At 43.7% G+C, this 23,750-nt stretch overlaps 1 protein-coding gene across 2 annotated transcripts in view; it reads right to left on the reverse strand.

Moving 5' to 3' along the window:
* SLC37A3 (solute carrier family 37 member 3) overlaps positions 1–23,750 on the reverse strand; it is a 146,409-nt gene that overhangs the window by 81,246 nt on the left and 41,413 nt on the right. For both annotated transcript variants that reach the window (XM_085651906.1, XM_085651907.1), the window contains exon 4: positions 5,271–5,363. In XM_085651906.1, the coding sequence (XP_085508032.1) occupies positions 5,271–5,363 (93 nt within the window). The remainder of the gene's footprint in view (positions 1–5,270; positions 5,364–23,750) is intronic.

Raw genomic sequence — 23,750 nt, forward strand, 5'->3', positions numbered from 1 at the left:
TACTTATACCAGGCCATTAACTTGGACTGATCATTATGCTAGACTATGGTATCTAAATTTCCATTACATCCTTCCCCCTAGGATTCAGAATCGACGTCAGTTGTCTCGGCCATGGAATAAAATCCAACCCGCGGGTCTAGGCTCTCAACTCGCTCAATCACGCTCTATTAAGGAATCTAGCCCAGAGTGGATGGCAGAGGACTATCATACTTGGATTATTTCAGCACTCACTATCATTGTGCCAATCAGAAGTCTGAATACACCTCATAACAAATCCTCCCAGCCCTGGTATAATGACTCACTTAAATTAATTAAAGGAGAATGCTGCAGACAAGAGCGTATGTGGCAGTCAAAATATAGCAGAGAGGAGAGAGAGAAATGGAAAGCATGTATAAGTAATTATAAACAATCAATTCTGGAGGCAAAAATCGATTACTATACATCACACATAAAAGCTGCCAGTAATGTCCCCAAAACCCTGTTCCCGACCATAAAACAACTGACCACTGCTAGACGAACAGACATGGCATTTATCAATCAAGGTTTTTGTAATTCCTTAGCCAGCACGTTCCAGGATAAAGTGCTTAATATTTTCAAATGATTTTAATAACTACAATCGTTCAAAAGGAGCAAATCATTCTAGCCCTAAACTAATCTGCATTAAGTATTTTAATACCCCCTTAGTAGCAGAGATTACTGAAATCATTTCACAGGTGAAAGCTGGATCTCCTGCTGACCAGTGTCCCCCTCCCCCAAGATCATTCATATGGCTCCTGAAGTCATAGCACAATACCTTTTTGCGGTTTTCTCTTCTGTGTTTGATACTGGTGGTTTCCCTACTACCTGGAAAGCAGCGTCAGTGCTTCCCCCTTTAAAAATAAAAACACGCTCAATGCTTGATCCCAACAACTATCGACCTATTGCTAGACTTCCCTTTTCGGCGAAAGTAGTTGAAAAATTCATGAACCACCAACTCTCTTCCTTTTTGGAGGATAATTATCTCCTGGGTGACACACAGTTTGGTTTCAGGGCAAATCATAGCACTGAATCTGCCTTGCTTACAGCCACTTAGGAAATTCGCTCATCTCTCGACTGCGGAGGCAATGCAGTTCTGATTCTGTTGGATCTTTCTGCAACCTTTGATACGGTCAGCCATGAATTCCTGACAAGAGACCAAGCATAGACGCTGCTTAAATCCTTCCTGTCAGGACGGCAACAAGTGGTGTCACATAGTGATTTTGACTCAGGAACCATTTGGGGTCCATCAGGGATCGTCCCTGCCCCCCACCCTGTTTAATCTTTACGTTACCCCACTTGCCGCTTTGATTAAGTCTTTTGGGTTGTCATCAGCGTCTAACGCCAATGACACTCAGATTATAGTGTCTCTGGCTAAAGATGTAAGCGCTGCTGGCGTCATGTTTAACAACTGCATGAGGGCAGTGAGCAAATGGATAGCCGATCACTGCTTGAGCCATAATTCTTTCAAAACTGAAGTAATCCAATTCAGGAACAATCCAGCCATTTGGTCTCTCCTCTGGTTGCCATCGGACATGGGTACAGCACCCAAGCCAACTCCCAAAGTAAAAAATGTAGGTTTTATCTTAGACAGTGAACTAAAATACAAAGATCAATATCAACCAAATCACCTCATCTTCTTTTTTTCATCTTAGAATTTCAAAGAAAATTGAAAAATGTATTCCAGCTGATATATTGAAACGAGTGGTCATCGCTCTAGTTCTGTCGCAACTGGACTACTGCACTAGCCTCTTCATTAGCCTCTCAAAAGGTCCGCTTAAATTGCACACCATCCAGAATGATGCAGACCGTTTTCCTTTGTGAATTCCTAAACATCAATCAGACAAGGCCTCCATTAGACAACTTAATTGGCTTCCGGTCTGCCATCGGATCACTTTTAAGGCTCTCCGTTTTGCCTATGAAACTCTTTATGAAAAAGCCCCTGCCTTCTTTACAAAGAATGTTGAGCGGTATATTCTTGGTAGAGCATTACGCTCTGGCCCAGCTAACCTGTTGAAGGTTGCCTCCTTTAAGCGAGCTACTGGGGGGAGGGGTCGGCACGGGGGGGGAGGGGGGGGTGGGGGAGGGAATTCTTCAGGTTTACAGCCCGTCAGTGGAAATGTTTGCCACCAACTCTGAAAACGGCACCTTCACTCATGATTTTGAGGAAAAATCTTAAGGCCTGGTTATTTTTTATTAAATGATTCTCTGGCATTTTGCTTTAGTATTCTCCCTACAGTTCCATCTAGAGCCAAGATTCCTCTGGGTATTCTTGCGCTTCAGAAATCATAATGGCACATTTAAAATATAATATAATATAATATAATAGAACAAATAAACAGCAGTAGATAAGCCTAGTGGGGTATTAGCATTTTGTAAAATGCCCTTCACATATCCTCACATTGAAAACAATTGCAATGTGAAGTTGATACGCTTTACCTCTCATGCAAGCTTCGAAAGTTTCTAATTGTTGTTCCAGAGTGGCCACGGTCAGTGTCTATACTGTAGAAAACAGTTTAATGGACCAAAACATTCAAAAAAATCACTACACTGGAGATACATTTATTAAAATGTTAAAATAAAATTCTCTGCTACTACTGCAAGCAATAAGAACAAAGTCTCACCTGCTAACCACCAATATGGCACTCAACATTGTCAGATTATAGCCTCATAACACCACATAATTTATGGACAACAGGCAAGATCACATGGGCTCCATGCTATAAAACTTGTTGTCCAAAGACCTGCCACTTCAGAAAAATAAAATCAAAGCCACTCCTAGTAACCCCCCCCCCCAAAAAAAAAAAACAGAAGCCTGCATGAGATGATCACTCTAGTATTCAGAATGAGAAGAAAAATAAAAACCAACAAGCATTTGCAATGCAATAGGTCTCGCATTACTGAATGTTTGAACTATTGGCGTTGCTAATAATAATGCAACGAAACTAGTGATGCAAGACCTATTGCTTGTTTTAAACATACATGAGTGTTCATTTGCAATTTTGGTTCGATGTACTGTGCGTAGCACTCGGTTTCCAGCTCGCAGGGCATGTATGCTTCTAAGGAGAAATGCAAACCACCGAACGAAAATAGCATGAGTGTTCATTTGCCAGTCTTGCTCGATTGTCTTTTTTTTTTGCTGTGCTTTAAAATGAGCACCAGTTGCATTCCTGACGGACACAGTCAGTTGTAGGTACGGAAAGTTTAAGTGATTTCCCAGAATTACAGCATGTTTGAGCCTCCCACCAAACACGGTTCCTTAGCGTGAAAGTCGGCCGTCCTATCCGTTACGCCACACAAGGCCAAAACAGCTGCCAACAAAGCTGAGCCTCCCATGCATGGACTGCAGGGGTAGCAGGCAGGCACGGCTACTGCTCGGCCAAGGGTTCGCTGTACTGTGCGTAGCACTCGGGCTCAGGCTCGCAGGACATGTATGCTTCTTGCCCGAAGTTTTGGCGCATGCTGGTGCTCGAGTAAGCATGCAGCTTGTGCAGCTTCTGCGAGAGCTCAGAGTGTCAGATGGTCAGTTAGTGATTTCCGGGATGCTAGAGCCGGGAGTCAGGCGGGTCGAATTAGCACGGCGCGCCAGAGCTAGCAGCTGCGACGCTGGTGCGGCTATGAGGCAGCAGCAGCTGTCCGGGAGTAGCGCAGGGAGTGGTGAAGCGTCGGTCCCGGGTAGAGAGTGGTGGAGCAAAGCGTTCTGGTGAGGGCAGGAAGCTGGCAGATGTATCAGCGGAATGCGAGCAGAAAAGAAAACAAGTAGTCCCTAAATGAAGTTAACCAATGGCAAGCGGCAAGAGAAATTACCCTCCATGTTCTGTTTACTACAGGTCTTGCAACAGCGCATGCGCTGCCTAGGCTCGACCTAAAAATCATCTTACATAAGAGCAGCGTGGCAAAGTTTGAGGACCAGCATATTTCATATATGCTACATAAGTAACATACCGGCTAGCTTTTGTCCTACACCACGCATAGCAATTTAGTAATATGACAAACAATAAAATAAATAAATATGCAAGGAAAAAAAATATACAATAAAAACGGCTTGCAGTCGGTACCAGTTTAATACATTCCAATAAGTGGAAATGCTATTCTTAAAAATTAAGGTGCATTAATCAATTAGTCCCAGCCATTTAAAATAGTAGGACTCTAGAAAGAACACATTTTAAATCACAGTCATACTGTCCATCCCCATTTGAAGTGTCCTGGGTTAGCAGCAGCTGTGAGAAAGCAAAGTAACACCTCAAACCATGTCAATAGATGAAAATCATTCATCCAGGCGAGCCTGAGCTGTTACAGACCCAAAGCAAAACCTGGGGCTAAATAAGGTTATGAAAGTGGGGATGTCTCACTACACAAGTTTCCCTATGGGCAAAAAGAGAAAAGAATCTGGTCTTTGTTTCCTTCCATCTTCCCACCACACAAATTGTATATTTTCACTGAGACTCTCAGCTTGCACGCTTTGGTTACACAAACTTGTGACTACCCTTCACTATACAGGCCTTCATTATACTCAGGGACACCTGGAATCATGCGTTTCTGCAGTCAAAGCGTTTTTCGCATAATTATGGATTTGCCACATACTCTGCAGATTTCCACTAAAAAAACAGTTTCTAGCTCAAACAGATCAAGAGTTACTAAAAACATTGTGGCGTATTTGTACATATGGAACGGTCCTTCACAAAGGCTAACTGGTCGTCTTTCAATTGCTTATTTCGGTCATTGGTTGTTAAACAGGTACCAATTAGGTGAAATCTTTCTCCAGACAGTATTGCTATGTGCACAAATTATAAAATAATGAAGTATTACAATAAGAAATGTGCTTCATTATGCCGCATAATTTGCCTTTTCTTTCTGCATAATTTAGCAAATCCTGCCACATAATTTGGGGCTCACCCGCCACAAACTTTTAGTGGCCCGGATTATACCAAAAAACCGTTATGAGGGTTTCACAGCTGGGGTTGATGTAGGTGTGCGGGGAAAGGCAAAAGTCACACAGAGCAGACTTCAAAAGCAATCATAGCCTCCCTGCCTCAAAGATACTGATTGATATTGTAAAGAGAAGGATTTCACCATTACAATACCCACAGAAAGACAAAATGGTTATTACTGAATGCAAGTGGATGGTCTATAGGATCAGAGTGAACAAGGCTTGCCCTATAAAACAGGGCCTCCTCCTAGGTGACTGCAAACATATAACAGGCACTCATAAAGGTGATCCATACATAGAATACTATCTCACTTCTGGGACTCACCACTGCGTAGGAAAAGAGAAAGATAGTGTCCAACAGCCCCAAGAAGAGGGTAGCAGCATCCGCATCGGGAAATAGATGGCTACTGTTCCAGACCTAGAACAGAAAAAAAACACAAGTTTAAGGTCCTTCACCCAACTAATGCACAAACACTTTGCCACATACCATGCATCGGGGGTGTATCAAGGCTGCTTCACATCTTCAGAAGCTGCGGGGGCTAAAATGACTAAGAGCCTTTGGTTGGAATATGAATCTGACAAGCCACCTGATGCACTTTGAGAAGAAAATTGAAAATACGAGAATGCATCACCCAAATATGATTCAATGCAGCAACTGTTACTCTCTCCGGATAACCTGAATGTCAAATTGTCTATGGCTTAACATAGCAAGCAGCACAGGCACTGTAGAAGTACGATAAAAGCTATGCACGTCCCAAAGATTGACTGAATCCAGTTTACAAAGGATTGCACACTTTCCATTATCAAGTTAATATAGAAAGTGCACAGAGGCAACAATAAGGAATCAGCAGCGCTTTACAACAACCCCAAATTAAAAGGTCTAGAACAAATCCAGAAACAGTGAGGTATCATGTGGTCTCTAATCCAGAAACTATCTAGTGACAAAGGCACTCTCCAAGCAACACTAAGAGCAAGAGAACAGTCCAGATAGCACAGGTACCATGCAGTGTTCCATTTGACCCCATCCCCTGGACAGCATGAGGGTTCTAGACTGAACTCCACGCAAGATCCTGTGAATGTACACTTCTTTATGTAATCCCGGAAGTACTGGCACACCACATTCATTAGGGTACTAGTCCAAATCAAAGCTTGCTTAAAGTCAATATCTGTAAATTGTAAACGTCAAGTGGATGGAAGGAAAGGTGTTCAGACCCATACATGACTGCCCTGGGCCTATGTTTCACCAACCCCTACCTCTCTAATATCTTTCACTGGCAAAATTAACACCCCGTCCAACAAGACCCCTCAAAGAACTGTTAACAGCACAAAAAACATAGCATATTATAATAATGTAATATCTCACTAAATTAGGAGTGCCTTGTACCGGGCACAATCTTGAAGCTAATGCTTGCAAGTCAGCCATCATGGGATCTATCACTGGTTCTTTCTAACACATAAATCAATCATTGCTCATATTATCTTGGATGTCTGGTTACTTGATTTTATTTGTAAACACATGCCATTTCAATTACACACGATCAGTTGATAGAAGTCAAATCCTAAGCTTACAAGCCGTCATTCCCTGCCACTCTATTTTGGGATATTTCTTGGAATATGATGGACAAAGCAATAAACTTTTGCTTTTCCTCCAACTTTTACCTACTTCTAAAATATCAAGCAGTCATCAGAATAAACCTGGGATTAAACACTTCTTCACCTGCATGAAGCGGTATGCAAAGAAATTCTTCTTAACAGCATTAGTGTGGTAGTGGTGGTTAAATCCATATAGAACACTAACTGCAGAAGTTCATAAATAAAGTTGAGGATCAAAAGGTGGCCATGATATTCTCAAAGACCGAAAACTTAGCCCAGTCAATAAACTTAACAGTCTGAAAGTGCTGTAAATACCGATCACTATTCGCATTGCAGCCAGCACAATAGCTGAGACCAAAAATAACTGATACCAAGCTCTAGCTGTGGGTATCAGAGCATTTTCATTACACAAAGTGGTTCAAAGGCTTCAATCAATATTGGGTGGTCAGAATTTTGGAAAGTAAAAGAGAGACCACACCTCCTTAAGAGAGAATTACCTTTTCACTCAGAAATATGGCTGATGTCTGCATATCAATTTGGGTCTAGCTTTTTTCCTTGAAGAACCAGTGGAATGTAAACACTGAAAAGATGTTGCTGTGATATGCATGTGGTTTGCAAGTGTTTTCCTCAATATTAATTTACCTATGATTCACAATGTTTTCATCACAAATGGCATGCAAAAAGTAAATACGTTTAACGTAAATAATTATTATTTTTTTTTTTTTTAAAGTACCACACTCAATGTCTAGCCAGTACTTTATATCAAGAGAATAATACACCGTTCATTACAGGTAAAATTGTGAAATATGAAAATACAGGATTGGGAGTGCTAGTTACGCTTTTGAAGAACCAGCTCAGGGCCTAAATGGTCTTGCCGTATTCAAGTGGGGACTAATAGAATATTGAGCCTGTACTCTGAGGCCCCTTGATTGTACCAAACTTAGGATGCCCTTATCTCAATCTCAAAAACAGTTGGTCGCAGTCAAAGTTTCCTGGTGGCTGCGACAACCAAGGAACAAAGGAAGCCCAAAGACTCCAGGGCTTTACCAATACCAACAGAGTATGAATCATAGCACATATAGAAGTTTCAACCTTTGGAGGGCGATAAATTAAGTACCTTTAAATAGATGTGTAGGAAGCTGGCTCTGTGTGTGGTATACCACTAAGTGGCTATATCATGCACAGAGTCCAGATATTGCCCCAGAAGTGTACAGGGCTCAATGTAAACTCAAAGTGCTCTATTTCTGGTAGTCTGGTAGTGTGGGTGAGCAGCCTTAGGCCTGACACAGAGGGTTGTAAGAAATGTGTTATGCACACAGTGATTAAAAAAATAACACACAACTCAAAAAGGAGATCCACATCAATTTTAGAAAAATAAGCTTCTTTCAAGATTAATTTCAAGACCAAGATTTTCACAAAAAGGTGAGTTTTTAGCGAAAAATACTTCAAGAATACACTGCAATTTTCAAGCTTGGCAATGTTAACCTATGGGAGGAAAACAAGAATGCAGTTTTTGCAGGTAAGTACTCGACCTATAGCATCAGTCTTCGGAGTCTTTGCACAACACCAGGCAGGGTTGAAATCAGTTCCAAGAGTGCACGCTCAGTGACACAGGGACGGCCCAGTGTCAGGCGCCCAATGTTAATCAATGGGGGAGATCCGTCTTGAAGAAAGGTTGCAGCCTCAGGCCAGGCGAAGAAAGCCTTCAGCTGCCAAGATAAGTAGAGATGTTAAGGGACGTAGGGGCAAAGATGGTTGAGGTCCCCAAGGCCCAGGGGCTTCGGTGCAGAGGTGTCCTTAGGCATCAGAAATCATCAGGGCAATTTGCGGTCGGGGTGGGGAGGGGGAGTCTTCACGTTGAGGCTGCAGGCATTGGGGGGCGGGGGGGGGGCGATGGGGGGAGTCCATAAAGGGTTAGCCCATGGTGGACTTGGGTTCAGAAGCACTGGGGAACCTTTGCAGGACTGGTGGCCCACTTGGACTCGGGCCGTGGGCTTCGGGTGCAGAGGTGGATCCGGAGGAGAGTTCGGGGGTTCTTAAGGGCAGAGATCTTTTTCTTTGCAGATGGTTTCTTCTGGACAGGTCTGCTGTCCACTCGAGATTAGGAGTCTTTCTTGAAGGCAGGTAGTTCTTCCAGGGTTCTGAGGTCGCTGGTCTGTGGGGTGAGTCCCTCTTGTTCAGCAGGGTCTTTGAGGGCTGCAGAGAGGTAGGTAAGACTGGGGCCAAGTCAGTGGGTGTCTTAAGTCCTCGCTGCTGCACGGTCGTCGAAATCGCATTTCAAGCTCTGGGGGAGCCACCTAAATAGTAGTTTTAAGGCCGTTGCAGGGGAGTAACAGGTAGGTACCAATGGGTTCTTTACCTACACTCAATATCATGCTACCCTAACCCGGATTGGATAAAAAGTGTGCCTTACTTCGCCTCAAGCACCTGGTGGGTGGAGTTGGTGAAGGGAGGCACATCTTGAACTCTTTCTACATTTTCCCACCGGTTCTTACGGCAAAAGTAGGGGTTTGAACCAGGGGCAGCATTCTGCTGCTAGCAGCAGAGGCTGGCAACGTATTACAAAGGCGGCAGGCTTTTGAAGCTTCCCTCTCGAGCACTGAGCCTATCATGAGGGGGGAAGTGACACAACTCTGTCCAGGATGTGCTTTGTTTATGGCCTCGGAGAGCAGGGGCTCTCGACCCATGGGTCAAGAAACAGGTCTGGTGGTGGTGGCAGGCTGCCCAAAGCCAGTCAGAGATCACGCAAGGGTTGGTAGGTTTTCAGGAGGCACCTCTGAGGTACCCCCTGAGTACATGTTTTAATAAATCCAACACTGGCACCCGTGTGGGTTTATTAAGAGGAGTGGTTTGGTACCGAACACTCCTGGGTTCAGTGAAGCCATCATGGCGCTGAGGCACTAGAGTTGTCGAGTTTCCAGCCCATGTACACTTTATGGCTTCCCTGCCACTTACAATATTAAAGAATAGATCTAAATATTGATGGGGTATATCTGCTCGCGCAGATATGCCCACACCTCAAATATAGTGCACCCTGCCTTAGGGCTTGTAAGGCCTGGGAGAGAAGTGACTTACCTATACCTTGGGCAGTGCTGCTGGAGATGGAACACAGGCAGTGTGTCATGTCAACTTTGTCGGGTTTTTTTGCACAAAGGCATGCAAGCTGCAGAGGCAGTGATATTGCCATGGTGAGGGGTGTCTACGGGACCCTCTTCAGACCCCATTTCCTAGGTACCAAAGGTACCATTTACTAGGGACAATTTTAGGGAATGGGCACAGGGGACTTGGTTGGCAGGGACCCTGTGCTCTTACTATCAAAACCACATCATTTTACAGGTAAAAAGTGGGGGGCTAACCATGTCAAAAGAAACCCTTTCTCACACTATGGGTGCCCTTAGGGGCATTCATTCCCCTACTCTATACTACATGTAACTGGTTCTCTAGTGCTTTAGAAATGCATTGTCTTCAAAGAGGAGATTCGGATGCAGGACACTACACTTTCACTGCCTGCTCACATACTGACTTTGGGGATTGTTCTTGAACCAAAGGAATGATTTACAGAATGTACCAAGCAACAATGCTTTGAGACTCTGTAAGCAGATAGTCGGGAACAACGGAAAGAGTGGCTCGCATTCAAATACACCACGTGCAACATTGTGCTGTGCAGGCATACTAACTAGCACAATATGCTATCATTTATATCCCACACTTATTAGAAACAGAGGAAAACGTGGGAGACACCCCTAACAGTAAAGGACACTGGGTTGAGTGCCAAACCTTCACGAAAAGACTGTGGGATTACTTGCCCGAAATGGAGCTGATCAGGGTCCTTGTTTACATACATTATCCAAGCGAGGACGTTTTGACAGATCTGCAAGTAATGGCGTCTCACAGGCTGGCAGGGTTGATAAAGAAGCATTTAGCAGGAACATTCTAAGAAGTGAACGAATGGAGGCATTCAAAGCCCAGCTTAAATTGCAAGTGTTCTGAAGTACTGCCCCACACTGGTGAAGTTACCCAATCTCTCCTAGAACCAAAGACTTCAAGAATGAGTTAAAGTCCAATATAATCACTTGACTACCATAGTTCTGTACGATCTGAAAAGGCTTCTCTTGAAAGAGTAGAGGTTCAAACAGGCAGATAACAGATGACTGCACACCACGGGCTGTATCACACAAAGTGCCCTCGGGACACAACAGGCGTTTGTGCTCGCTTTGCACACCACCGGGGCTCTTTGGTATTACAGAAGGGGCCGCAGAGGCTTGGGCGGCCCCTTCTGTAATACGGATAGTGCTGGCGCACATAAAGCGCAAGAGCTATCTTAAGGGGACGTCCCCTCATTTGCTTGAGGGCGTGCCCCATGCAAATGAAGGAATCCCTTTGCGTCTGTGCCATATTACAGACGCGGGCGCAGAGGTAAAGAAGCTTTCAGGAGGCTTACTCACAGTGCGCCCCCCAGAGAGTAGCCCTCTCAAGGAGGGGAAGGGGGTCCTATGGACCCCCCAGACATCCCCTGTGCACCAGTCTGCAAGGGGATCTCTAAAATCATTTAAAAGTGCAGGCAGGTGCCGCCTGCACTGTGAAAACACAGAGCGGCTTTAAAGCATCCACTCTGTTTTTCACAGGAATGTGCGCGCGAGTTCCCGCTGCTGAGGGCAGCACATTCATCAGAATACGTTGCAGTTTCCTTCACTGCACCCAGCGCAATGAAAGAAAGTGTGTAGCATGTATAATGCGACCCCAGATAATTTTAATTCAAACCTAAACTTAAATCTCTAAATTGTAAAATCAGACCGCTGTAAAGTACCATAACACTGCATTTTGATTGTCTTTTAGGCAGTCAATGTCTACCAGGATATTAACAACTTGGAATTCAGACAAATCTCATTAAAGCATCAAGCAATATGTCAACATGCCTTCTTCCTATAACAGCTACTGGTGAAGATCACAAACCTACAAAAAAGAACTAGAAAGTTTACTTGACTAACAATGTGCTTTCAATAGAAAAACATGCTGCTGGAGAAGATGCTTTGAATCATTCACTTTCCTGTACAATGTACATTAAAATGGTTCTCATTTGTACTGCTACAAGTTCTCGAAACAAACGTGTGCCTGAAAACATTCCTTTCCACTAGCTTCTATTGTACATTTAAAGTGTTCAAAATTCGTGAAAACTGCGAAGTCTATGACCATCTGAGTGAGTTTAAAAATAGTAGCCTCATTGTTCTGTCTGATTTACAATATTACTTTAAAATGTCTTAATTAGGTTTGAATGTTGTTATTCAGGATGTACACAGAAAATTTGAAAAGATATAAATATATTTGTAATGTGTTCATCATGTCCTTATATTTAACTCGCATAACAACATTATTTTGTATCCATTTTGTATTCATGCAATGAGGTACTATTACAGAAAAGGGAAAGAGTAAAAATAAATATTAAATGTCTGAAAAGCAACTCATTTAAAGGGTTTCACAACCTACGGGAGCTCAAATCCATTCATTAGGGCTCGCCCCTCGTGATGCACTGCGCAGCAGTGCTCGCGCAGGCGAGCCGTTTTGTAGGGGGTTTAGAAACGGACCCTGAAATCGCACACGCTCGTGCGTGTGCTTTTCCTTTTGGGTTCCGTGAGCACGCAATAGGCCAAAGGCGGGCGCATTGCTCCGCCCATGGCCTATTGGTGTCTTACGCGCACCAAAGCCCATATGTCTTCAATTATCGTGCCCAGACACGGGCACGATAATTGAAGACATATGGCTCACAGTGGCGCGCACGCACCACTCGTGGATGTGTTTTTTCTTTTACAATAGCAATCGCAAAGATTGCTTTCAGTGCCGCTTTTTTTTAAAGATTAGGTTTTTTTTATTTTGGGGGAGGGGCAGCAGTAAAAAGCCTTTCTGGAAGCTATATAGAAAGGAGTTGTTTTGTTTTGATTGCTGGGGCCGTAGCGCTCCTAAAAAAGCAATGTAGTGTTTCAGCAGTTTCTCGTTAGAAAACGTTTTGGCTAAAAGCACTCTGCTCGAACTGTTCGAAATCCAGTGTGTTCCGAATACACATTTCAGGGCGGCCGCCGGCCACTTACACCTTACGCATGTGTATACATCCCCCAAGGAAGTGTAAGCACAAACACAGCTTCTTGGTCAATGCACTAGAAGTTTACACTACGGTAAAGTTAGACCTGACAGCTGTGAAAGTGATTTTATATATTATTCTCGTGCCAAATTCGTGGTACTTGGTGGGTCCGTAAATAACGAGTACTTGTTCTGTTTACCTCTTAGGGATTAAAGCGTCTAGAAGCAGCGTCCGCGGGGGGCTCTCGGGTGACTCTGGCAGACGCATGAACCCTTTGCTCTTTTTCATTGCCTCTCTCACGTCTCGTTAGCCCCCTCCTCACATTCCGTCCATTGCCCCGGCCCCCACCTTTAGCCCCCCTCCTCACATTCCACCCATTACCCCCTCCTCTCTGCAGCTGCTGCTTGGCCGGACTCCGCCTCACACTGTCCCTTCAGTCGGTGACTGGGCCTCAGCGTGAGAAACCCCTGGAAGTTTCAAATCCGTCCATTCAAGCGCAGACTCAGGGGTGCAGGGAGGGGGTCCGTGGTTTGTTGTGTGACCACGTGAGAAGGTAGCACGTCTTGTCACTGATGTATGTCCGCGGACTTGAGTGGCTTGTGTTGTGTGTGCACATTTCCATAGTGCTGTGCCCCACTGTGTGCATGAACAGGCCTCTGAATATTGTTCATTCAGCCTCACGTGGGGTGAAAAGAAGTCCGCATTATAGTAAAATGTTGGAGGGGAAATAGTTATCATACTGTTAAATGCGAACGAATTGTAATACAAGATGTGAGAGGATGTGGCCTAGCGAGCGGAGCTGCCGACTTTGGAGCTGGGAAAACCAGCTTCGAGTCTGGGTGTCGCCTCAACATCACGTGATTCTGAGCAAATCACTTATTCTCTCCATGACAACAAAAGATGAATGTGTCCTTGAGGAATGTAACTGGTGCTCATGTACCGCCTCCAAGACCTTCGGGGCGAGTTCGAGGCTTCGAGCTATATAAAACTGAATAAAACAGCCACATGTCCGCAGCTGTGAGCATTACCAAAGCACCCCCGTCCTCCTATAAATCAGAATTCACTGGTGTGTGAAATCCGCGCTTCAGAGAACCTTCAAGAGGTGTCAGCTGTGAGGAGTCGTCACGGGGGGGGGGGGGGGGGGTTTAGGAGTCAATGCAGCGCCAATTTACACCGGCCCTCCTCTCTGTGGTGTCAGACCTCACTCGTGTATGAGAGTATCCTGCAGGAGTGCGTCAGATACCCATCTGCACACTCATACTCTCACTCGAGACATCAATCAGCTTAACTCGGACACCTGGTCCCTGAGGGGTGAAGCAAACTCTCACACATTGTGCGTGGAGCTCTCTCAGCACATATTAATAATATCAGCAACGTGCTTTCTTATAGCGCTTTATACCGTGTTTCTGCAGATTGTATGTGCTTTAACTAACAAGTGGTGGTATTTTTATTCCCTCACTGTACCCCCGTGGTGAACTGTGCATACGTCTCAGCCGTCCAAATGAAAACATTGAGAACAGCTGTTTATATTGAAAGTCTCTTTATTGAGCTGTCATTCAACAGTTCACATCTTCGTGGACTGCAACAAATCCCTTCATAAAGGATAACAGTGAACAAGGACAAGACACACTGTCACAGTAAGGTCACAGCAGAGACAGACGATAAACATAGGGCATTCTTAGATCGGATACAGTGAATGTCTCCATCAAAGGAGCGAAATCCTGGGTTTCATTCTGTAACTGAATCCTGGGTTTCATTCTGTAACTGAATGAGTTTCTGCTGATAATCAAAGCCCTACAAATATTGTAGAAGAAAATAGAACATACTAAGTCACTGGGATACAAATCTATGGCAGAGACTTCACCACACTGAACATCTTTATAAAAGACAACACAGCATTGTGTAACTCACACAAATAGCGCCAAGACTACTTCTAAAATGAAACAGAAGGGGGATGGGAGCACACTACTACCTCCCAGCACAGTTCGCCCCTTTGCATCCTGGTACATGCAGTTCAATTTAAATGCTTACTTGGAATTTTGCAGAGTGTCTCACCAAAGTTGGTGCAGGTTAGTGCTGTTAATCTCTAGACACATGCGTTTCTGGATTTCATTCCTCTTCAGTAGAGATAAAACGAAATTCTTCTGGGGTTTGCTGAGAAAGCTGCCACAATCCTCTCAGGTCTCTTCTAAAATGAAGACTGGTCACTAGTTTACAATTCTTTTGGAAATATGGCCTTTACTTTGCACTGAATTAGTGCTTATGGTGATTTACAGTTCCGTATGTCTACACTAGATTTGACAGCACTGTAAAACTGATAAAGTTTAAACTGTTAATTGTGGGATGTTGGGTTTCCATTATTTATACCGGTTTAACAATAAATCATACTTGCGACATCTCTAGTTTCCCCACACCTCCCGAGGGCATAACTAACGGCCAACAAGTCAGAACTTCCACGAGCGCAAAAGAGCAACATTTATATTTTGGCCATTGACAGACTTTGAATACAAAGTATGGAAAATATTTTTTAAAAATCTGCCGAGAAAATAGAAATCTCCGCCTAAACTGAGTGTTTTAGTTCCATATCAATGCATACTATTTTCTTTCTTTTCTGGTAAATGTAGATCTGCTTTTCATATTGTAAACCCAATTTAAAGGTACAGAATGCTCACTGGCTAGTAAAACCTTCGTGTTTCTGTGAATTTGTAGGGTCGGAAAATAGGCCTTTCCTTCAGGTCACTTCTAAAATGTTTCTCTAGTTCTCGAATAAAGATAAAAAGTATAATTTTTCTGCATGATCTTTCTAGGTTGTTTGCACGAGCGTGTGTGCGCATTCCCGGAGATACTTATGAAATTAGGGAAGCGCTGAGAGGCGGCATTCAAAGAATAGCAGACTGAGCCTGAATAAAAAAGGCTCCTATGCTGCTCTCACTTTATCTCTCTCTGAAATTGATGCAATTGCAGCAAATGTATCAGAAAATGTCCACTTTTACAGTACTCCCTAGGATGTCGAAAACAATCTCAAATGTACATGGAATAATGAAAACGTTAGAAAAGCGGAAAAGAACGCTTTATTGCAACCATTAAAAACAACGATATGCAATATATAAACTCATAAAATGTAATAAAAATACAATTTTATATATTTCAAATCAGACTCTTCTAGTACAGAAACCACCGGTCCTCCGAAATAATCTGAAAATTACTTTTAGCCACGACATCCTGGAAGTCACAAAATGTCAACGCCTATCTGTAAAAGACAATCAGCATTAGGAGAGGAGACATGACAATACACAGTACCTTTCAGAACAAGCATTTGCAATGCAATAGGTCTCGCATTATTAAAGTTTGCGCTAGTGGTGTTGCATTATTTAGCAATGCCAATAGCTCAAACTTAAATAATGCAAGACCTATTGCATTGCAAATGCTTGTTTTTAAAGTGTAGTGAGATCAGTGTGCAAATAGACTACTGCCCCACTACAAAACTACCCCCATTCATTGAAATGAACAAAGAAAATCATTTTATGTCTATTTTAAAATTATGGAGGTATTAAGCGAAAGAGTATGGATAATCGCAAGAAACAGACGTACAAAGGGTGATGTGGGACTAGGGTAGGCGTCTCTCCAATTAATTATTTATAGCCATTTAAAAATATATTATGCCATGAACAACCAGAAAATCCATATGTTACCTCCTTTTTTTTTTAAACACCTGGTTTCATATTTGCTCTAACACCTCAATGCTCTTAGTTTAGCCTGCTCCATGGGAAAGGCTTCATATTCAACAACTCCAATTCTATTCTATCAAATTGATATTCAGGAACTCCACACTTTTGTCTTGATTGTAGAACATGAAGGAGATAAAAGTATATTGAATATTGAAGGTTTGTGCTATAACTGTTAGAACTTTTTAGTCAGGCCTCGAAAAATCATACAAATGTTACGACTGCAGGTCTAGTAACTTGACTTATCGACTTGACTTAACTGTAATGTACTTGACCCATAAACTGGTCTCATTAAGTCATCCTAGGCAAATCGTTTGTCGCAGAGCCACTTTTTTCTTCATCATCACATATGAGAGCCCCTTCCAATATGAGAGTTAAGCATTCCTGCTGTACAAAAACACATTTTGCTTGATTTAATAGACTAAATGTTTGCTCCATACATATCCCATAGCCCATATTTAGGATACACATGACCCTGACTTGTGTTTTGTAACTAGGAAGACTGGAGATCACCCCCACTCGTGGACACCCAGAGAAGCAGGGAGCCCGCGTGCATAGGTGTGAATGGAGCCCGGGTGCATGGGTGTGAATGGTGTCGGAAACATCTGTTGAAATCATGGGGATCTTCAGATGTCCAGCTGCTACCGTGACCAGTGGACCAGGTCAGTGGAACCCAGGCATGGATTCCAGACAAGGAGTGCCTGAGGAGAGAGGAGACAAGAGTCCAAACCACCAAAGTTGTCCAGGAGGTGCAGGAGCACAATGCCCACCCTTTCCGGTAGTTATTCACGGTAGAATGGAAGCATTAGAGTTGTAGCTGTGGAGACTAGGCGATGATGTAGAATCACAGGAGATGTCCACCAGCTATTCCATGACATTCAATGAATTGCAGGAGGGTCAGTGGTGAGCCGGACCACCAACAAGACTTGGCAAATGCAGCAGACACATTGAAGGAAGAGTTGCAGAAAGGAGAACCAACAATGCACTCTGAGGGCATCTTAGAGAAGCTGCCTGAAAAACTACAAGACTTTGGTGGGTTCCCTGACGGGTACCCACCAGCCTGCAACCACGAGACATGTTTTGGACCCCTGGGATGGGAGCCTTTGCTCCCTGAGCCCACAAACAAAGCCTTTCCTGGGCAGAGGTGGTCACACCTCCCCCATGCCAGAAAGAGCCATCTGTGGCAGGGGAGCTTCAAAGTCCTTGCCGACTTTGTAATGCGATTCCCAGCCACTCCTGCTATCAGGAGCAGACCCCCTTCCGGTCTCCCCTCCTTTTCGGCGGGAAGACAGGCAGGAACAATTTGCACATCCCAGAAGGTGTGCCCACCTCTGCCAACCCCACCCCTCAGGTGGAGGAGGCGAGGTGAAGGCCACTTCTCAATACCCACCATCCTGCAGATGGCAGGCACTCTCCAATCAGGATTAGGAATTGTGCCCACTTCCCCACGTGGGGTGAGCACACAAAGGGTGTAGTCACGCTAAGGTCAGCCCTGAACCAAGAAGTGAGATTCCCGCAACCTAAGAAGAAGAAGGACGAAAGAAGATGCCCAGCAGAGGAGACTGCAGAGAAGAACAGACTTGGCCCCAGCCCTGCCTGCCGGCCGGTCTGCTGTTTCCCGATCTCCTGTGCCAAAAGTCGCCTTGTCCTGCAGTCAGCAACCTCCAGAACCCCTGGGAGGACGGACTGCCTTTAAAAACAGATCGGATCGCCTGTGAACAGCAGCACTGTTCAAAAGAAACAGTCAAGAAAGACTCTGAGCCTGCTGAGGACAAAGAAACCAGACGCCTGGAACTACCACTGCACCCAATGCCTATGGCCTGAATCTGGGTGGCTCACCGGTCCCAGTGAGGACACCCAGCGCTCCCGAGTCTGATTCCGCCATAGGTTGACCCCTCCAGGACTACCCAACGTCACCTGCAGCCTCTGCACGGAGTCCGCCCCCCCCCCCCCCCCCCCACCGAGAATGGGCCGGTAAGGTGAAATCCGACCTTAAAAGATGCCCCTCCATCCAGACCCCCTGCGCCATGAAGATCAATTCGATTTCCTGGCTATTAGGTTCTGCCCACTTCAGACATTTCATTAAGGCCACTGACTGTACTGTTAAATTTCAGTATTAAATAAGTTTCTTTTTGCAGCAATACTGGTTTTAATGAAATGTCTGAAGTGGGCAGAACCTAATGGCCAGGAATTCAGAATTTATCTTCATGTAAGGAAGAGAAATAGCCACAGATTTGACACAAATTCATTGTCATAGCATCTGGTTCTGTGTCTAATCGAATAAGAAAGAGGTGACTTACGGAGCTCCCGTCACAAGACAGTACGCTTGATGAATCGAAGAAAGCACGTGAAAAAAGTACACTATAATTTGAGTCAAATAAGCGGAAACAAATGTGAATGATGCACCACAAATCCCAAAATACATCATCAGTAACAACAAAAACTACTGACAGATAAATTAACAGGAAACCGGAAGTCACAGATTCAGTCGACTTGAGGAAATGTGCGCGTATAACAGTCCAAAGTAAGTGTATGGAATGTTGTTGTTTGCCCGAATGTGAGATGTAGACTGCAACACACAACTTGAAAAGGCAATCTATTACAGAATATCCTCGTTGTATGCTTTGTTCTCTTCAGAATGGAAACAGAACCGTGATTCAGTCTGATCGGTCCTTGAACAAAAGCTTGTGTCTAATGAACAAGACGAGAAGCCCACTAAATACTGCTGTCTTTGAGAGTATGCAAAATAAATCACGTTAACAATCATTTGGACATGGAATACCTGTCAACCCAGTCAAACAAGTCTGATACAAACTATCATTGTTTAAATTTCATATTGCAGATTGGATGGTTGAAACAATCAATGCATCTTCGAAGTTTAGACAAAAGGCGTCAAGACAGAAGATATAGCAGGTACTTCGAATGAGACAATAATCCCAATAATTTTAGGGAAATGTTAAATCGAGTGGAGAAGGGTATAAAAATTAATCAAAGAATTTCTCCAATTTTTAATTACAGATAGTATCCAGTCATAGCTCTGAGGAGAACCCCAAGAATTACATTGGGGCTTGAAACACGTTAGCACTATTTACCACATGGGGAATACATGTAGTTGATTAGAATCTGCTCTAGGAGAATGGTTTGAAAATACCTAACTCTAGGAGCCTGCATAATAGTTCCCAGTGGGTAGCAGCTTCGAAAGGAGATGATTAATTGAAAAGTAAATCATGATTGTTGCTGCGTTTTTTAAATTGATGGCTGGTTTAAAACTGTAATTCATTTCTTCATCAAATGATTGTGTTTATGTATTGTTTGTAACGTGTTTTGCATTGGATTATAATTTAGTTCGATTGCATGTTTATTGTCATAACAAAAAGGGTCTTTCCCTAGTTCTGACACAAAAGAAAACAAGCATTGGCATAGCCAATAGGTCTTGCCTTTGGGACCTTATAAGTTTTTAGTTATGCAGCACAATATCCTTGGTGCAACAACATCAACTGTTGCATGGCTAAACACTTATAAGGTCCCAAAGGCGAGACCTATTGGCTATGCCAATGCTTGTTTAAGATAGAGATGCCAGCAGCAATGGGCTGCCTGATCCTCCAAAAATAAATAAATACATTTAATCTTTTTTTTTTTTTTTAAAGATAGTGGGTGTCAGGGGCAATATAGGAGTAGGTCCGGAAACAATAGGGAGTGGGTAGGGGAAAAGCAGAACATGAGAGCCAGCAACAAAGCAGCCAGGGGAACAGCAAACTGGCAAAAAAAGCAACATGGAGTACCGGTGAGGGAGTAAATTTGGCATGGTAGAAGCACACAAGAGAGCTTGCAACTCAAGGGAGATAGCAGCACAGAGTGCAGGGGCAGGTATTTGTCAATGGGAGAAGCACAAGAGGGAGGTAGCTTGAAAACACATGCACTTTCTTGGAGTGCTTAAGCTTAGTTCTCTAAAAGTGATCAGTGGAAGGATTGAAGCCAGCAAATTAGATATATAGTAAAAAGGTTATGCTCCAGGGAATGGACACGACCCTCAAGCTGGAGGATGAAGGACCTTGAATAAGAAGCAAACAATTAAGAGTGACAATAAAGCCTACCAATGATAAGCTATGGGCGGGCTGTAAGCCCTGTAAATTCTTGGTAAACCCACAATAAGTCTTTTGCAATCATAACAACTGGGCTATATGGTTGGTCCAAGTTAACAACTGAAAGCGATATAGCCAGTCGCTGGTATTAAAGGACAGCAAAAGGGAACCATCGAAAGAGATAGCGGCTCTTCTGTAAAGACAAGAGAGGCTTTTGGGAAGGTGGATCCTCATTTTGAGTTTTATTTTTTGGAATTTGTACAAGAAATAAAATGGGCATTCGAAACAGACTATTGATGGGTTAAATACAAGTTAAAAATTAATCTGTTAAACAAGTATTGGCAAAGTCAATAGCTCAGGCATTGGCCGTCGGACTTTAGGGTTTGCAATACTTTTTTGTTTTTGCCATGACTTTTATAAAGCATTGTGTGGGAGTGGTCATAAACTGAGAAAAAAAATATTTTTGAGTCTTAAAAAGCATTGCCACAGTAGCCCCTGGCAATGAAAGGAACAACTTTGCATGCGTTAGTGTTCTTTGTGATAGGGTAAAAATGGCCCCGCTCACAGTGAGGAAATGACTAAAATGGGAAGGCCCATTAACCCTTACTGTACACTTTAGTGGGAGAAAGAAAAATGTGAACACCACAACGGACCAAGGGCCCGAAATTCCCTATGAATAAATGTAATATATTCATAATTTCAATAAAATAAAACGTTTTGGCTAAAACCAGACCTAAAATTACTCAATGCCCATTTTTGGGGGACAAAGATTGGAATATCACTTAATGTGATTTCACTTAGAGCGAGGACAAAACGTATGTGGTGTTGTTTCTGCCACAATAATATTTTTGGGGAAAGGAACTACCGCAACGACCCACGTTCAGGTAATCTGACCCTTGTTGTACATACAGCCACTTTTGGTTAAATTAGGTATGCTGACAGCTACCCCAATCAAAACTATTCACCGACCACGGGGTATTTTCACTGAAAAGATAAATTAGGTCAGCATTTCAACATCACAGGACCCACAATCCCCAGCATGTAACAGTTAATGCGTATGCACAGTGACAAATATTTAAACATATTTAAACAGCACCTCCAACATGTCTCTTATAGACCGAATTGGAATAACAAGCACTCTTTCAACCAAGCGCTGTGAATGGTGCTATGACCGGACTCAAATCGGAAGTTACTCCATCTCGAGAGAGGTTTAAAGCGATCTAAAGGGTGCAGTCAGAAGCGCTTTAGGAATGGCAGAGCACACAGAAAAGCTGTATAAATACCTTCACAACATACATGCAATCAAGCCTGACGGAGGCGGGAGAATCCTGATTTTTAAAGTCAAAATGGCTTTATTCTGGCGGTCTATTTTCATTTAAGTTAATGGGGGAAATCCACCCCTTTGATTTGGCAGGTTTATTTATTTATTTAGGGTCATTAACGATGTATGTCGATTTATTTTTTTCAAAAACTACCTTTTTAAAATGATGGTTGGCACGTGCGTGTCACTATATAATGCAACGCGTGCTCGTGGATCAATGGAAGGTATCGAAGTGGCAAAACAAAAGTCAAAGGTTTTGACTACGGAGATGTCAACGTGGAAAATCTGAGGTGAACCAGATTCAAATCTTCTGTGTCTGATCCCCTTACCCCGCTCCGAACGGCTACCGTTTGCTTCTTCAAACAAGGGACTTGTTTGACTAACTAGCCAATGCATCATAAACAAAGAAACTGGGAGCAAGCAATTTATGTAAATTACCCAAAGTTGTATAGGTTTTTAATGGCTTTAATTTGGGATTAGCCTTCATCATGGTGAACATACAAGAATGCACCGTGGATTTCTCATGCCATACAGTCAAGTTAGGGCGTAGCAGCAGGTGCAGTGGCACCGGGCCCTGAGGAGTCTACTGCGTACCAATTACTGTAGAGTTTTACAGTAGAACCACAGTTTGCAGCTATAAAAGTGCAGTTTAGTCGATTGATTGAAAGTCACGGTTTTCTGCCAAATAGCGCTAAGATTTGTGGGAATTTTTAGCTCATTCTTGTGGTGGACAAAAGGGAAATTACAAGTCCCCGAACACAACCCACGGTTGACTAAACAAGCATTGGCCGAGTGCGCGAGACGCCATATGTGGTGGGGGAGGGGGAGAAGCGGGAGTTGTGTGTGCGCGCGGCCAAAGCTTGGAAAACAAGCATTGGCCACGTGACGCGGGCGGAAAAAGTGAAAGCTCCAGATGGCGCCTCGGGCGCAGAAGCTGCCAGCTGCGCGCGTGAACGCAAGCACTAGGCTGTGTGGCAGCACTTTCAAAACCCGTACACTAAATGTCTCGGACAGACCAGCGCATGCGCTGGATCAGGCGAGACCTAAAAAATGGCCTGAAGTTGTCACTCACAGCCTACTTGACAGTCATGTGTATCCTGGTTAATCAAGCTTCAGGGGTCTCTGGATGGATGGACCGTTTGTGCATGTTTGAAATGACCGCGAGATTGCGTCTCTCTTGGAGCCTTTTATTTTCTAGTTGTGTGCCCCTTTGTCGAACAGTGCTGCCGTGCCGGACACACATACAGCCCCCTAAGGTGTGGCTGGCATGGCAGTGGTGCGCCCCCTTTGGAACTGGGAAACTGGGGAACCCGGTTCGAGTCTCTGCGTCGGCTCAACATCTGTCATTGTCTAACGTAACTGGTGCTCATGTAAAGCGCTCCAATACCTTCGGGTCGTGTTCGCGCTATATAAATCTGCCCAAAAAACTGTGACGGACAGTTGGCGTTCTCTGCCAAAATAAGGCGCACTGGGCTTTGTGGGTTCTTTCCTGCACCCTATGGTGTCCAGGATTGCCAAGGAGGTTTCTTGCACACCAGTTTTTATTTTTATTTTTTAAATGACTAATAATGGATTTTAGCCTGATTGTACGCAATTTTTTAAAATATCAGCACAAATGTGAAAAACGTAAATGACTGGAGGATCCAGAAATGAACAGCTATTTTTCGTCGCAACAATAATAGTATTTTTTCACCCACACGCCAGTGCTCTTTGCTGCACACATTAAAGATTGCACACTTGCAAATCTATAGAAGAGAACCCGGTTCCCTTTTCTGGGGGGAAAAAACTGCGGAAAAACATTTGACATCGAATGTGGACAAATGTAAGTATGTGCCGAAATATTTAATTGGCGAGCCTGTCAGCGACAGGTACAGAAGGACGTTATCGTGAGGTGCAGTTCCCTGTTATATCCGACATCTCCAGCTGGCCACGGTTGATTAGCCACATCGTTTGCACGCGAGGTATTACAGGCCAGTGTTTACAAAGTGAAAAGCTTGCCTACGAGGCCATG

The sequence above is a fragment of the Triturus cristatus genome, chromosome 4_1, assembly GCF_964204655.1.
Source record: "Triturus cristatus chromosome 4_1, aTriCri1.1, whole genome shotgun sequence".
NCBI classification, from domain to species: domain Eukaryota; kingdom Metazoa; phylum Chordata; class Amphibia; order Caudata; family Salamandridae; genus Triturus; species Triturus cristatus.